This window comes from Nomascus leucogenys, chromosome 9 (assembly GCF_006542625.1).
Source record: "Nomascus leucogenys isolate Asia chromosome 9, Asia_NLE_v1, whole genome shotgun sequence".
NCBI lineage: Eukaryota > Metazoa > Chordata > Mammalia > Primates > Hylobatidae > Nomascus > Nomascus leucogenys.
This window is the reverse complement of record NC_044389.1, coordinates 13,779,403-13,792,760: the sequence shown is the minus strand read 5'-3', so window position 1 is coordinate 13,792,760 and position 13,358 is coordinate 13,779,403. Positions and strand designations below refer to the sequence as shown.

Here is a 13,358-nt window from a genome sequence, read left to right as displayed (position 1 = left end):
GACGGCGCAGCCCGCCGGGACCGGGAGGAAGCAGCTGCGGCCGCTGCGCCCGTGCGTCCGCGCGCCCGGCCGCCAGGTGCCCCAGCAGCCCGGCCGCCGAGATGCCCAGCCCGCCGGGGCTCCGGGTGTTGTGGCTTTGCGCCGCGCTGTGCGCCTCCCGGAGCGCCGGCGGCGCCCCCCAGCCCGGCCCGGGGCCCACCGCCTGCCCGGCCCCCTGCCACTGCCAGGAGGACGGCATCATGCTGTCTGCCGACTGCTCTGAGCTCGGGCTGTCCGCTGTTCCGGGGGACCTGGACCCGCTGACGGCTTACCTGTGAGTACTGCCCGCCTGTCCCCGCCTGGTCCTGCGGGCTGCTGGCTAGCGCCCAGTCCCGGCCTCATCAGGGCACCTGCTTGCTTAGTGCCCTGGGGCATGGGCAACCCGGAGAGGGTTTGCCCTCTTCCAAGTTGACCGTCGCGGGACTGGGGAGGGGAGAAGAGTCTGAGACTAAATATCAGGCGAGCAGGGAGACCGGGCTTCCCTGACTTGGCTTCCCCATTGGCCTGTGTGCTTGTGGGCTGACTATGGGAGCCCAGGCTTGGCGACGTGGGTTCTGGACCCTGAGCGGGAGGGCGCGGGGCTGGCTGCCCCATCTCCTGTTGCTGCATTCTCTTCTAGCAGAGCAGTGCCCGGGATGGTGGCTGAGGGTAAAGCTGACAGAACTGGAGGTGGAGGTGAGGGGAGTGTGCCCCAGTAGGGTGGAAATAATGTCTGTTCTTCTGCCATGGTGAGGACAACAGGGCTGTCACACTGAGGCTGGGTGGCCTTCGTCTGGGGGGGGGGTCCCAGAAGCTGGGAGGGGGGCCTTATCCACTCTTGTCTTCTCTGAAAGGGACTCTGCCAGCACCATCTCCCTTCACTGGGGCCTCCTGGCTCCCCCAGGGGCCTCCCTAAAGCCATGTCCCAAGAGGCTGTGTTGGAGACACTAATTTGTGGGCAGGCGCCGAGGCTGAAAACCAGAGAACCATTTTTAGCGTCTGAGTTGGGGTGAGATGGCGCGTGAAGGGGACCCTACTGGGGGCAGCTGTCCTGTCCGTCTGGCTCACAGGAGCTTCCCCTCAGAGCTGGAGGGCTGGGGGCTCTGGCTGCTCACCACCTGGGCAGTCAGAGGGTGAGAGAGCACATTCCAGGCCACCTACCCGTACCCCCAGCCCTGCTCTGGGGAAAGGAAACCTCCTCCAGCCCAGCTCTGCAGGCTCCATCAACTTCCTAAGAGGAGCTGGGAGCAGGTGGGAAAGCCTGGGGCCTTCTGCTGAGGGCTGGGATCCCAGAGCTCCTTCTGGCCTGAGAGAGGCCCCTCATGGTTTTGGGGTTCCAGCACTTCAGAGCTTAGAGGAAGAGGAGGCTGGGCGAATCTTTATAGGGGCCTAGCAAGAATTTGTGGAACTAAAAGGATGCTCAGTGTTGGCAGTGTCCTGGTGGGAGGTAGAGGGTCCCAGATGGCAACTCTTCATGGGGCTCCTCTCCAAATGTCCCTGTCCCCAGGTTGGGATGTCCCCCTCCACTCCAAAAGGCACAGGCTGTGGGCCTGGTAAGGGAGTGAGAAGAGAAAAATAATGTCCATCTTCTAGAAGGACAAATGGAATCCTTCACTGTGCAGCAGGTGACGGCAGAGGCAATCATGGGAATAAAGGTACCAGCTGAGCAGAGCCTGGGCACTCAGCATCTGGCAAAGCAGGGCAGGCTCCAGCCCCACCCCACACCCAGGCCAGCCCCGCTTTCAGCAGTTTTCTATCCTGGGAGTATGTGACATTGGTTCATTTGAAGACAGGGTCCTGTGGCTAAAGAGTTTAGATGTGACTTCTGTGGAGCCTTTCTCTGGGTGAGCCGAAGGAAGGTCCCTTGCCTGGGTTGAAGGGGCAGGGGAGATAAGGCCTTCCAGAGCGTCCTTTCCCAGCATTAAGTCTTCCTAGACTGGTTAACGATCCTTTTTCTAGAAGGACTTGGGGAAGGACGTACACTGTCACCTTTGGAATTCAAGCATCCTACCATCCATGCCAGCAGAATATTTTCCCACTAGCTTGTCACAATTCCCTCAGAGCTGTGAAGTCTGCATTTGGGTTCAGTGGAGGTGGGGTTTTCTGAGCTGGTCTGTGTCTTCCTGGAGATTGAGAAAGCCCCTCTCTCTCAAGACTCAGGGGATGCTTCTGAGAGTGGCGGAGAGAAGGGAAGGAGTGGGAGCTAGAAAGAGTAGGATGGGTCCTGAGGCAATATGGGGAAGTTAGCAGTGGGGTCTGGAATGTTGGAAGGAGGTGGCAGAGGACCATGTCCTCTGCCCTGGGCTGGGGAGGGTTCCCATCTGGATGGTACATGAAGGATTCCTACAGTTGTCCTGAGGGTGTCTCAGAGGAGGAATTTTCTTTCTTTGCCCTCTCTGGAGAACAGCTCTACCACAAAGGCACCTGAAGGTGGGATCGAGGGCTGGCATGGAGAAGAGCCAGGGTGGGGAAGTCTTGGGGCTCCTTTCTCTTTTCAGCGATGTTAGGAGATGCCCAGCTTGGCCCTGCCCCATGTATCCCAGCCCTTGCTGAGGACAGCACAGATTCGCATCTGATGATATAACCAGCAGTGCCTCTCTCTGGGCCACTCAAACCTTGGTTCCTTCCTAGCTCTGCCACCTACTGAGAGTCACTCACTGAACACCTCTAAGCCTCAGGTTCTTCATGTGTACATGGAGAGGAGGAAGCAGGTTGCTGAGAGGATTAAATGAGATAATATGTTCAGTGAAAGTCCCCACAGTGCCTGACACCCGAGGGTGACTCTGAAATGGTGGCTAGTATTATCTTGCCTCCTATGGGTGCTCCGTGGAGGTGGAGGTAAACTACCAGGCCTCTCCACACCAGAGGGAAATTGAGCCTAATGGGTGAGTGTAGAATTCAAGGGAATGGTTTGTGGCTGGAGGAAGAGAGCTGTGTGCTGGGAGGTGACTGTCAGGGCAACTCTTGATCAATACTTGGCTGGTTCTGGGGACATGGAGCCCAGCCAGTTGGTGAAAATTGGGGGTTGGGGATCGGGAGGGAGGGTGGGGACTTAGGTCCTCCTGACACAAAGTTGAGAATGAAAAATGTTAAAACACTTGGATATGCAGGAAGTAGCAGGCCAGAGAGGACTCGATGATCCTTAGAAGGAGCCATAGACGGAACCATAGGAAGCGCCCAGGAGCTATGGGCTCTAGAGGGTACCTGCAAGTCCTCTTGCACATTCCTTGACCTGATCTCAATAAAAATGACATCACATCTCTTCCCCCACTCCGCAGCTGTGAGATTTTCTCCTTCTAGCCAATACCTTTCATGAGGTAGGCGCTTCCACCTCTCCATCTTGGTTCTAGGGAAGACCAGAAAGGCGTCTTTGTAGCCAACTAGTATTCTTTGCCTTGACACTCATGTCCAAAAACTATTACCACTTTTGGGCTCAATGCCAGCCCTGTTTGATCAAGGTTGGGAAGACAGACTTCAGATACTCACAATCCTTCGTATGTGTCTCTTTTTTCAAGTTTCCTCCTAAACTGTAGTCTCAGCGAGGCTCATTGACACTGGGGTTTCGACATTCTCCCTGGCTAGGGCCTGTTCTGGAAATAGACCAAGGGGGAGATGGAGCCCCTGGCTCTGGGACATCCAATGTGATGGTGATGAGAAGGCATGATGCCTCTTGTTCTATTATTTTTTCTTTCTTCTTCTTCTTTTTTTTTTTAAAGTCCAGTAATGTGCTGACTTCATAACAAGGTTTGAGGGAGGCACTTCTCACACGTGAGCACAAAAACCCAATCATCTCGCTTCTTAACTACAAAAGGATCACCTCTTGTTCTATTCCATTGCATGTGCACATGATGCAGAGACAGGAATACACAGACAGCAAATAACTTGTTGGGCAGATAATCCCCGGAGTTGTTCCTGAGTAGAAAGATCTGGGTAGTTACTCTGGGCCCCCAAGGCTGAGCAGTGTCAGTAAACAGATGGTGCCAGAAAAGGTGTCTCACGCAGCTAGTTGTAACAGACCTCAGGCTCATGCACTTGCAGTCACACCTAAGCACCCATTTTCATCACCCACTGCCACCAGGGCTGAGGGAGGGGCCGCTACACCATGCAACCCCCACTTCAGACTGCTGATTGCTTTCTTGGGAATTCACTCCCTTTAAGATTGCCTGTGATAACTGATAACCACTGGACTTGTTTGAAAGGTTAGATGGTGTGTGTGTGTGTGTCTGTGTGTGTCTCTGTGTGTGTAGATACAGGGTAGTTTGCAGGGGATGTCTACAGCCAAAATGATGGAGGTAGGATGCTGGAGGCAGAGAGTAAGGGGTTGTGGCATTTGCCACAACAAAGCAGAGTTCAAGCTATCACTTACTAGCTATGTAACCCCCAGCCGGTTGATTAGCCCTTCTGTGACTTAGTTTCCTCACCTGTAAACAGGGTTAAGGTCTACCTCTTAGGGTTGTTCTGTGGATTCACTTAGATGATGTTTGCAAAGGGTCTGGCATAATGTCTGGTCCATGAGAAGAGCTCAATAAATGTTAGCCGGTGTTGTTATTAGGGTGACCAGGGCCAAGAAATGTCAGTCATGGAAGTCTTCCTGGAGGAGGAAGTCCTGGAGCTAGCATGGGAGGGAGGGAAGCAGGCCTGTTCTATGAAAGGTATAGGATAGGTATGTGTGTAGTTGGGGGCTGTGAGAGGTGCAAGAAGCTGCCAAGAAGATGGAATGAGCTCTACTGGGAACCCAGAGTAATTTTAGGTTTTTCTTTTCTTTCTTTTTTTTTTTTTTTAGAGTACAGTCTGAAAAACCAGGGAGGGGAGGGGAGCACCTGATGGAAGACGCCAGCGTGCTCCCTTACATGGTCTAGACGGGCCCCTGCAGGGGCTACAGATGAGGAAGCAGAGAAACAGGCGGCCTTAACAGGGGAAAGCCAGCCTTGGAGAGGATGTGTTGTGAATTGGGGGTGGGGGTGCCAACGTGCCAGGTCTCATTTCTCACTTCCAAGGCCACCCTTCCCTGGCCCAGTCTTAGTCGCCCTTTCTAATAGATTCTAAGAGTTTGACTCCTCCTTCCGGAAACTTGGGGTTTGTGAGTTCTAATCTTCAGTCTCTCAGTTGCTATGAGACCCTGTGCAAGTCCCAAAACTTCTCTGGACCTCAATGTCCAGAGCAGCCATGTTTTGGATGAAAAACTAGAAAGTGGGAGAGGCAGGGAGCAATCCGCTTTGAATCTCCTGCTCCTGGTGTGGGACAGAGAAAGCTCCCGGGGAGAGCTGCTCAGCTGCAGGCAGTGAGGGAAGGGAAGGAGGGAAGGGGAGGACCCAGGCAGCACCCAGACCAGGGTGGGGAAGAGAAGGGCGAAGGAGGGGTACAGTGACTCCAGGAAGTGGGGTCCCCTGGGGCTCTCCTGTGCCAGCCTTGCTCCAAAGTGGAGCCTAGTAGGGTGGGCCCATCAGAAGGCAGACCCAGGGGGTCGCCGGAGGTGGGTGAATGTGTGGGGGAGCCAACACCCCAGTTCAAAGGAAAGGCAGGAAACAGCCCTAGGCAAAAGAAAAAGGAAACCTCTCGGCTCTGGCAGCAGCGGGCATGGGGCGCGGCCGGGTGGGGCGGCTGGCAGAGGAGAAGAAAGCCTGGCTCAGAGCAGAGTTGGCCCCCAGCCCGCCCCCACTCCACCCCGCCTTCCCCCCATTCCATGGGCTCTCAACCCTGATGGCCCCACACGCGCTGCAGCCTGCTTCCTGCACTGACCCATGCCCCCCAGGGGAGAGACTCACAGGGCACAGAAGGTATCCTAATGGGGAGGCCCTGCTGGGTGCGGGCTTGAGGGCTTGAGTCTCAGCTCCACTGTTGATGAGCCGTGTCTTTGGGCAAATCACTTAACCTCACCAAAGCTCCAGTTTCTCAGTTTTTAAAATGGAAACACTGATAGTATCTACCTCAAAGGGTTGTGAGGTGAAGCAAATAAGACAAAGAAAGCAAAGGGTCTTTTATGCTATAAGGGCTTACAAAATGTTTACTAATAATATTATTTTTCTTATTGCCTTCAGCTACAAATAAACTACTGTGAAAAGGGCCCAGCAGAGCTACTGGTGACAGGATGGGGAGTTAGGATGGCAGAGTCTCATCTTCTGGAGCCCCATCAGATCACCCTTCCTTCCCTCCCACCCTCCTCCTTTACTAACAAAGCCCGTCCCACTGACTTTCAGGGAAACAGGCCTTTTAAGCAGCCAGTTCTGCTCTTGGGCTCCTGGGCGGGGATAATGGAGGAAGTGATCCTTCTCCCAGGGGATGCCCGGAGGAGCTGGGGCTAAGCCTGCCGCCTGGTGGGAGACTCTCCAAAGAGGAAGAATCTGGGCTTCTAGGTTAGCGCCGCCTGGAGAGTACAGCTTCTCCCCAGAAAACGGAGTTCCTTGAAATTAGAGTTTCTCTGCTATAGCCCAAGGAAAAGCAGAGGTGAATGGGTCATTTGGGATTGGGAGTGTTGTTGTGGGGGTGGGGAGGGTGGGGGGCAGACATGCCTTGAGGGGCTGTGAGGATCCTCCTCTGAGCTCATTCTTAATGGGCTATGTGACCTTAGGCTAGTGACTCACTATTGGGACCAGGGCCAAGATCAAGGAGCCTGCTGGGGCTTCAGACACCTTGGGAAGGTGCAGGAGTTGGGGTGGCGGAGAAAATGCCCATCTCCCTTCCCCATGTTGGAAATGGCAACTTCTTTTAGCCAAACCGAAATGAACTCACTGACCTGGGGGCTTCTGAGAATTGTGGGGTCCCCTTCGTATTAACTAGTCCATTGGCAAAAATGGAGTGATCTCCAGTCCCTAATGACAATTCAGGTCTCTCCTCCCGCCCTTCAGACATGGGAGAACAGGTCCCAGGAGGAGAAAAACGCCCGAGAGGCCAAACTTGGGCAGTGAGCAGAGAGTTATTTTGGAAGCAGCGAAAGGACATGGTGGGGGGAGAGCTCAGGGGTTGGCACTGTGCCCCCCGGAGCCATGCCAGAGCAGGCCACGGGCAGGCTGGCGGCTGGCGGGTTGGAGGGGAGCTGGGCCCAGCTACTTAAGGCACCTCCAGAACTGAAGTTTCCTTTGTGTCCCATCCCCAGCCCCCCCTTCTCTGCTACAATCTTTTTTCTCCTCCAGAAACCATCAGGGGATGCCTATGCTCTGTGTCTTCAATTCCCCCCATCCCTGGGAGATCAGGGTGCTCTCTGATTAACTGTGAGATGTGAATTTGAGGCTGGGAATGGGGAAGCATCTTGTGCCCAGCTCTCTGCCTCTCCTGTCTGCTCCAGCACAGTGAGGATAGCTTCCTGGTTGATGTTTTCATTCCCTGGACTGTGATCTTCTTCCAGAAAGACACTAGCTCATCAGAAATGTTCATTCTTGGGACCCAGTCTTGATGGCCCCCCATAGGTTCAGAGAGACATACATAGGAATCCACCATCACCCCGATGTCTCTTCCTTTACCAATAATAGTAATAACCAGCATTTATTGAATGATTGGCACATGTCAAGAAGTGCGCTCAAGCACTTTATCTGCATCATCTCACATAAACCCCATGAGAGAGGTGCTAGTGTTATCCCCACCTACCAGTGAGGAAACCAAAGCTTTTCGGTGCTAAGGAGCTTGCCTAAGACAACCTGCCACTAGTTGCTGGTGGGGGGATTTCAGCCTAGGCAGCCTCCCTCCTACCCACTTTATCTACTGCCTCTTAGAGGTCCACAGCTGAGGGGTTTCCAAACTCCAAGGGAATGAGCAGGACTCTGGGTGTGTCAAAATCCCAGGCCAAGCACCCTCTCAAAGCCTAGTTACAGTTCCTGTCTTTCTGGGGGAAGGATCAATGGTTTGCCCCATATCCCTCCCATCCACCAGCAGTGGTTTCTGGGAGCCCATCTATGGGGGCTACTTGGAGGGGAAGGTATTGGGGCTCAGCACAGAAACTGGGGACTCTGGGGAGGGTAAGACGGAATCCTTGAGTGTGGAGATTATCATCACCGTTGATGTTGAGGACCTACTGTCTGCTGGGTCCTCTGGGAGGCAGTCAGGGTGATGACTCAGTGAGAGACCAGCCAGGTGCACGTGAAAAGTGAACTCACTGTATCAGATAATCCTGGGAGCATCCAGGGAGGACCAGAGGTGAGGTCCGTAGGCATTCAAGGGAGAAAGAGGACCAAGGTGGTCAGGGAAGGCCCAGGGGAGAGAGAAGAGGCTTGAGTCCTGAAGACCAGAAGGACTTCACTCAGGGCCAGGAGAAGGGGAAGCCATGAGCCCAGGATAGAATGAGGAACCACACTGGGGCTTTCGTACTTCATCTCCACGATCTGTTCTGTCCCACTCCCTGGGGCAGCATGTTCTAGAGCAGGGCTTTCTGTCCTTTTTCCCTCAGGGCACACATTTTAAAAACACAGACACACACAAACACACAAACACAATCCAAGGTATTCAGTGTCCTGGGTTAAACCAACAAGGCCTCTCAGGCGAAAGGCACCCAGTCAACCCTGGGCAGCATCCAGCCATCCCAAGGGATAGGAGACCCCATCTGGGCACACACCTGGAAGCACTGCTATAGAAGAAAGAGTGCATGTTTGCAGCCAAGCAGACATGGGTTCAAGGCTAAGTTCCAGCTCTAACCAGCTATGGCTGTGTGTTTCTTCACCTCTTTCAGCTTCTGTTTTCTTACTTTCAAAATGGGCATACAGAAAGATGTTTATAATTAGACACAGTGCTTGGCACATAGCAAATGCCCAATCTATGGGAGCTATGGTTATTATCTATCTGGTCTCCCCTTGAGAAAGGCACTTGGGAGGAGCGGTGGAGGCAGGCCTGCAGTGGCCCTTCGTTTCACCTATTTGACTCTATCTGCCTAGGGCTTGCTAAGAATGAGACCCAGAGGGTCGGTCCTAGGACACAATTCCTCTCACCCTCTGCCCCTGCCACCATCCTTTCCCCTTTGCCCTTGGAGGTGCTGGAGGAGGTGGGAGTGTCCCCTAGAGTGTCCAGACTGACAGAAAGGTGGCAGAAAGGTGCTGAGTGCCTTCCATTGCACCAGTGTCAGGGACTTGGATGTGGTCCCCAGGCCCAAAGCCAAGGCAGATGGACTCATGGAGGGGGAGGAGCAGAGGAGCAGTGCGGAGTCACTGTCTCCGTGTAGCACCCCCAGCCCAGTGCATTGCTGGGGTTCTTGCAGGGCAGACGAAGTGCTTCTTTGTACAGGGGAATATGTGGGTGGACCAGGAAAATGGGAGCCTAGTACATGGAGGTTTATTCCAACTCCCTGTGTGATTGGCAAGTTAGAATTGCCCCCCTACCTGAGTTATCATTGGCTCCTGAGAAACAGGCCAAAGGCAGCCCCCACTAAGAAGCTTTTAGCACCTCCTATAGGAAGGAAGCCTTCTCAGTGAATCCAGTGAATCTTTTCTCCATGTCTCTGGACCTCTCCCAACATGCTCCATGTTCTTTTGCATGAAGAAGAACAGCGCAGTTCGGTAGAGTGTGTGTAAGCCCCGGTTGCCATCAGCACACTGTGTGGATTCTGGCAATACCTGTCATCCCCACTGATGCTGCGGTGCCCCTCATGCCCCGTGTTAATAACCAATGATATTGCCACTTGAACTCCCAGGCTGTTGTGAGGAGCAAGCATTCATTCATTCATTCAATCACTCATTTGTTCATTTGACAAATGTGGATTGAATGCTTGCCCCCTTTCCTCTCCCCTGGAGCCTTGGAGAGAGAGATAAGACAAGCGCAAATAACTGTGACCTGTTGTAGGAAGTGAGAAACACACCCAGGCAGGGCCAGATACTGCGCAGCATGCGGGGCACAGAGGAGGGAACGCTTGTGTCTAACTGATGCTCCTAATGCGGAAGCCCCTGAAAGGCGGTTGTGGTGCAAAGGAAAACCCACAGGCCAAGGAATGGAAAGACCAAGGTTGACACTTATTTGTCAAGTGTTGATAATCATCTCTGCCCGATGAGTTGTTGCACGAAGCAAGATCTTGCTTGGGGGGTGTTTAGCACAGAGGGGGTGCGATTTTATTTCCTGTGAAAATATCAGGTAGTATTATGTTCACTATGTCTTTGTAGGGTGTGTGTGTCCCCATCTGTCTGTATGTTTGTCTGATTGTGATGCTCTGCTTCATCAGATTCAGGGTTCCTTGTGGACAGGAGCCATGTTTCTTTGCATCAGGAGAGGGGAACTCTTTTAGGACAGGGGCCATGCCTCCCCCTTCAGTCTGGGAGCTTCCTGAAGGCAGGATCTGTGCTCATGGTTCCTTTTCTTGGGATCACATCATACACACCTCCTTCAAGCACACACACACACCTCCAAACACACACACACCTAACACACTCACACCTCCTTCAAACACACACACACACCCTCCTTCAAACACACACACCCCTCCTTCAAACATACACACACACCTCCTTCACACATACACAGACACCTTCAAACACACACACACACACCTCCAAACACATACACACACACCTCCTTCAAACATACACACACACCTCCTTCAAACACACACCCCAACACACACACCTCCTTCAAACACACACACACACACCTCCTTCAAACATACACACACATCTCCTTCAAACACACACCCCTAACACACACACCTCCTTCAAACACACACACACACCTCCTTCAAACACACACACCCCTCCTTCAAACACACATACACACCTAACACACACACACACCTCCTTCAAACACACACACATATCTTCAAACATACACACACATCCTTCAAGAACACGCACACACACACACACACACACACATACACACACACACACACACACACACACACACCCCTAGTATGGGTCTCTGCCTGCAGGGGGCGCTCAGGACAGGGCTGTAAACAGTTCCAGCGTATGCATTTCATTTTTTCTCCCTTCCTCTCAGCTCCAGATCTGGGACGACCCAGGGTTGGGAGTGTTTGAGGATGGAGGACGCTGGATCAAGTGTCCAGGAATTGTGAGAGTTGAGGCAGTTAGGGGCTGTAAACTAATCTGCTGCCTTTGTGGTGGACAGAGCAGATTAGGAGACTGGGAGATGAGAAAGGAAGGGAACCATTGTCTAGGACAAAAGCAAGAGAGAATGAGAATTGGGACAGGACCTGGGCTCCCACCCTCACTTACCTGGGGCAGATGAGAGCTCAGGACCCAAAGGAGTTAGAGCCGGGAACCAGATCACCTCTCAGGCCACCCTGGACCCGGCCCCCTAGTGCAGTTACCTGCTTCAGCGTGTGTGACTGGGTGGCCAGGATCCCTTCACAGACATGCCACCTGTGCAGTCACACAGGGCCCCGTGCTTGGGCCATTGCTGTGCTGTTGCCATGTTATTTTTTTGGTTGTGTGTGTGTGTTATTTTATTTTATTTTTTTGACACAGGATCTTGCACTGTCACCCCGGCTAGAGTGCAATGGTATGATCTCCGCTCACTGCAGCCTCAACTCCCTGGGCTCAAGTGATCCTGCCACCTCAGCTTCCTGAGTAGCCGAGACTACAGGTGCACACCACCACAAACAGCTAATTTTAAAGTTCTTTTTAATTAAAAAACTTAAAACTTATAGTGGGGTCTCACTATATTGCCCAGGCTGGTCTTGAACTTGCTGGGATTACGGGCGAGAGACCTGTGTAAATTTTTAATAATTTTGTTACAAGGAGCCCCACATTTTTATTTTGCACTGGGTGCTGCAAATTATTTTATTTATTTATTTATTTATTTATTTATTTATTGAGACAGAATCTCGCTCTGTCACCCAGGCTGGAGTGCAATGGCGCTATCTTGGCTCACTGCAACCTCCACCTCTCAGGTTCAAGCGATTCTTCTGCCTCAGCCTCTCAAGTAGCTGGGATTATAGGCTCCTGCCACCATGCCTGGCTAATTTTTGTATTTTTAGTAGAGACGGGTTTTCGCCATGTTGGCCAGGCTGGTCTCAAACTCCTGACCTCAGGTGATCCACCCGCCTTGGCCTCCCAAAGTGCTGGGATTACAGGTGTGAGCCACTGTGCCCGGCCGGTCCTGCAAATTATGTAGCCCTTTCTCCCCTTAACCTAGGGGCTAGGGCAGGAGGGTATGAGAGGAAGGGGTCTCCTTCTCAGGGATGCCACAGGAGAGATGAGGCAGCCTTTGTCCAGATGGGCAGGAGGTGGCCCCAGGACTAGAGGGGAGACTGAGCATCTTTGGGTTGGAGGTGCTTCTTGGCCCGAGCGTGGCATGTGCAGGGGCCAGGGACTATGGGGTACATTGTGCTACAGTGGGCACAGGGGGCACACCAGAGTCTCAGTGTTTCTGGGAATGAGGCAGTTGTCAGGCTCTGGCGGGCAGGGATTCTGCTTGAAAGGGAGGGCAGAGGGCCCATCCCACAGATGTCAGATCCTGTGTGTGTTGGCCTCCTTCCCAGTTTCTTATAAATCTAGCAGAGTGGGTAAGTGCACAAACCCCAGAGCCACTCCACCTGAGTTCAGATTCTGGCTCTGCCTTTTACCAGTCCTTGGGGAAAGATTTACCCTCTTTGTGCCTTAGTTTCCTCACCTGTAATAGAGGGATGACAATGATGCCTTGTTAAATGAGTTAATATATGCAAAGTTCCTAGAATGGCGTCTGGCACACAGTAACTGTTCAATGGATGTTAGCTATTATTTTTCATTTATTCAACCTATGAATATGTATTAAGTATACACTTAGTAGTAGGCACAGCTGTGCTAGGCGCTGACACTAACTTTCACTGCAAAAAACAGAGTCCCTGGTCCAGCTGCGGAGATAAATTCTTAGTAACACCCCGAGTGAGCGCCTGGACTTGGGAAATCCTACCACTGACCTGCAGAGCCCTGCTGGCTCAGCCCCTCCCTCCAGTCTCCCACCCTCCTGCTGCAGTTTTTCTCTGTCCTGTGGAGTGAGGAGCTGCATGAGTCCTCTGGAGGAAGGAGGTGCTTCCAAAGTTTCCCTCCTCCAATTTTGTCGCAACCCTCCTGACTCCAGCAACTGGACCTTTAGGTTTGTTCTCTGGTGGAAGTGGGATCCGGAGACCCCGGGCTAGGACCCTGTCTTTGCCGCCAACATGCTGAGTGCCTTTGGACAAGTCCTCTGATGCCTTTGGGTCTGTTTCCTATGGGGTGAGAGTTCCTGAGCCCAGGATATTATAGAGACAAATGATGGTGTATAAGTAAAGATACAGATAGGGGAGAGAGAGAGGAGAAGGAGGAGAGAGACAGAGAGAGAAAGAGAGAGAGAGAAGGGGCATGAGAGAGCCAATGATGAGGAGACTGTGATGTGAGGGAGGTGCCAGGGTCCCCTGAGATTTGCAGTGTTCACTCCATGAGACTTGAGATCCCAGG

General features: G+C 52.8%; 1 protein-coding gene and 1 non-coding gene across 2 annotated transcripts in view; one reads left to right on the top strand and one right to left on the bottom strand.

Annotated features, from left to right (window-relative positions):
* Window positions 1-101: 101 nt before the first annotated feature.
* LGR6 (leucine rich repeat containing G protein-coupled receptor 6) overlaps window positions 102-13,358 on the top strand; it is a 123,262-nt gene continuing 110,005 nt past the window's right edge. The window contains exon 1 of the mRNA XM_030818643.1: window positions 102-313. Coding sequence (XP_030674503.1) covers window positions 102-313 — 212 coding nt within the window. The remainder of the gene's footprint in view (window positions 314-13,358) is intronic.
* LOC115836841 lies at window positions 3,733-3,832 on the bottom strand. Its single transcript, XR_004031847.1, has one exon. It is a non-coding gene; the product is annotated as a small nucleolar RNA U13 (small nucleolar RNA).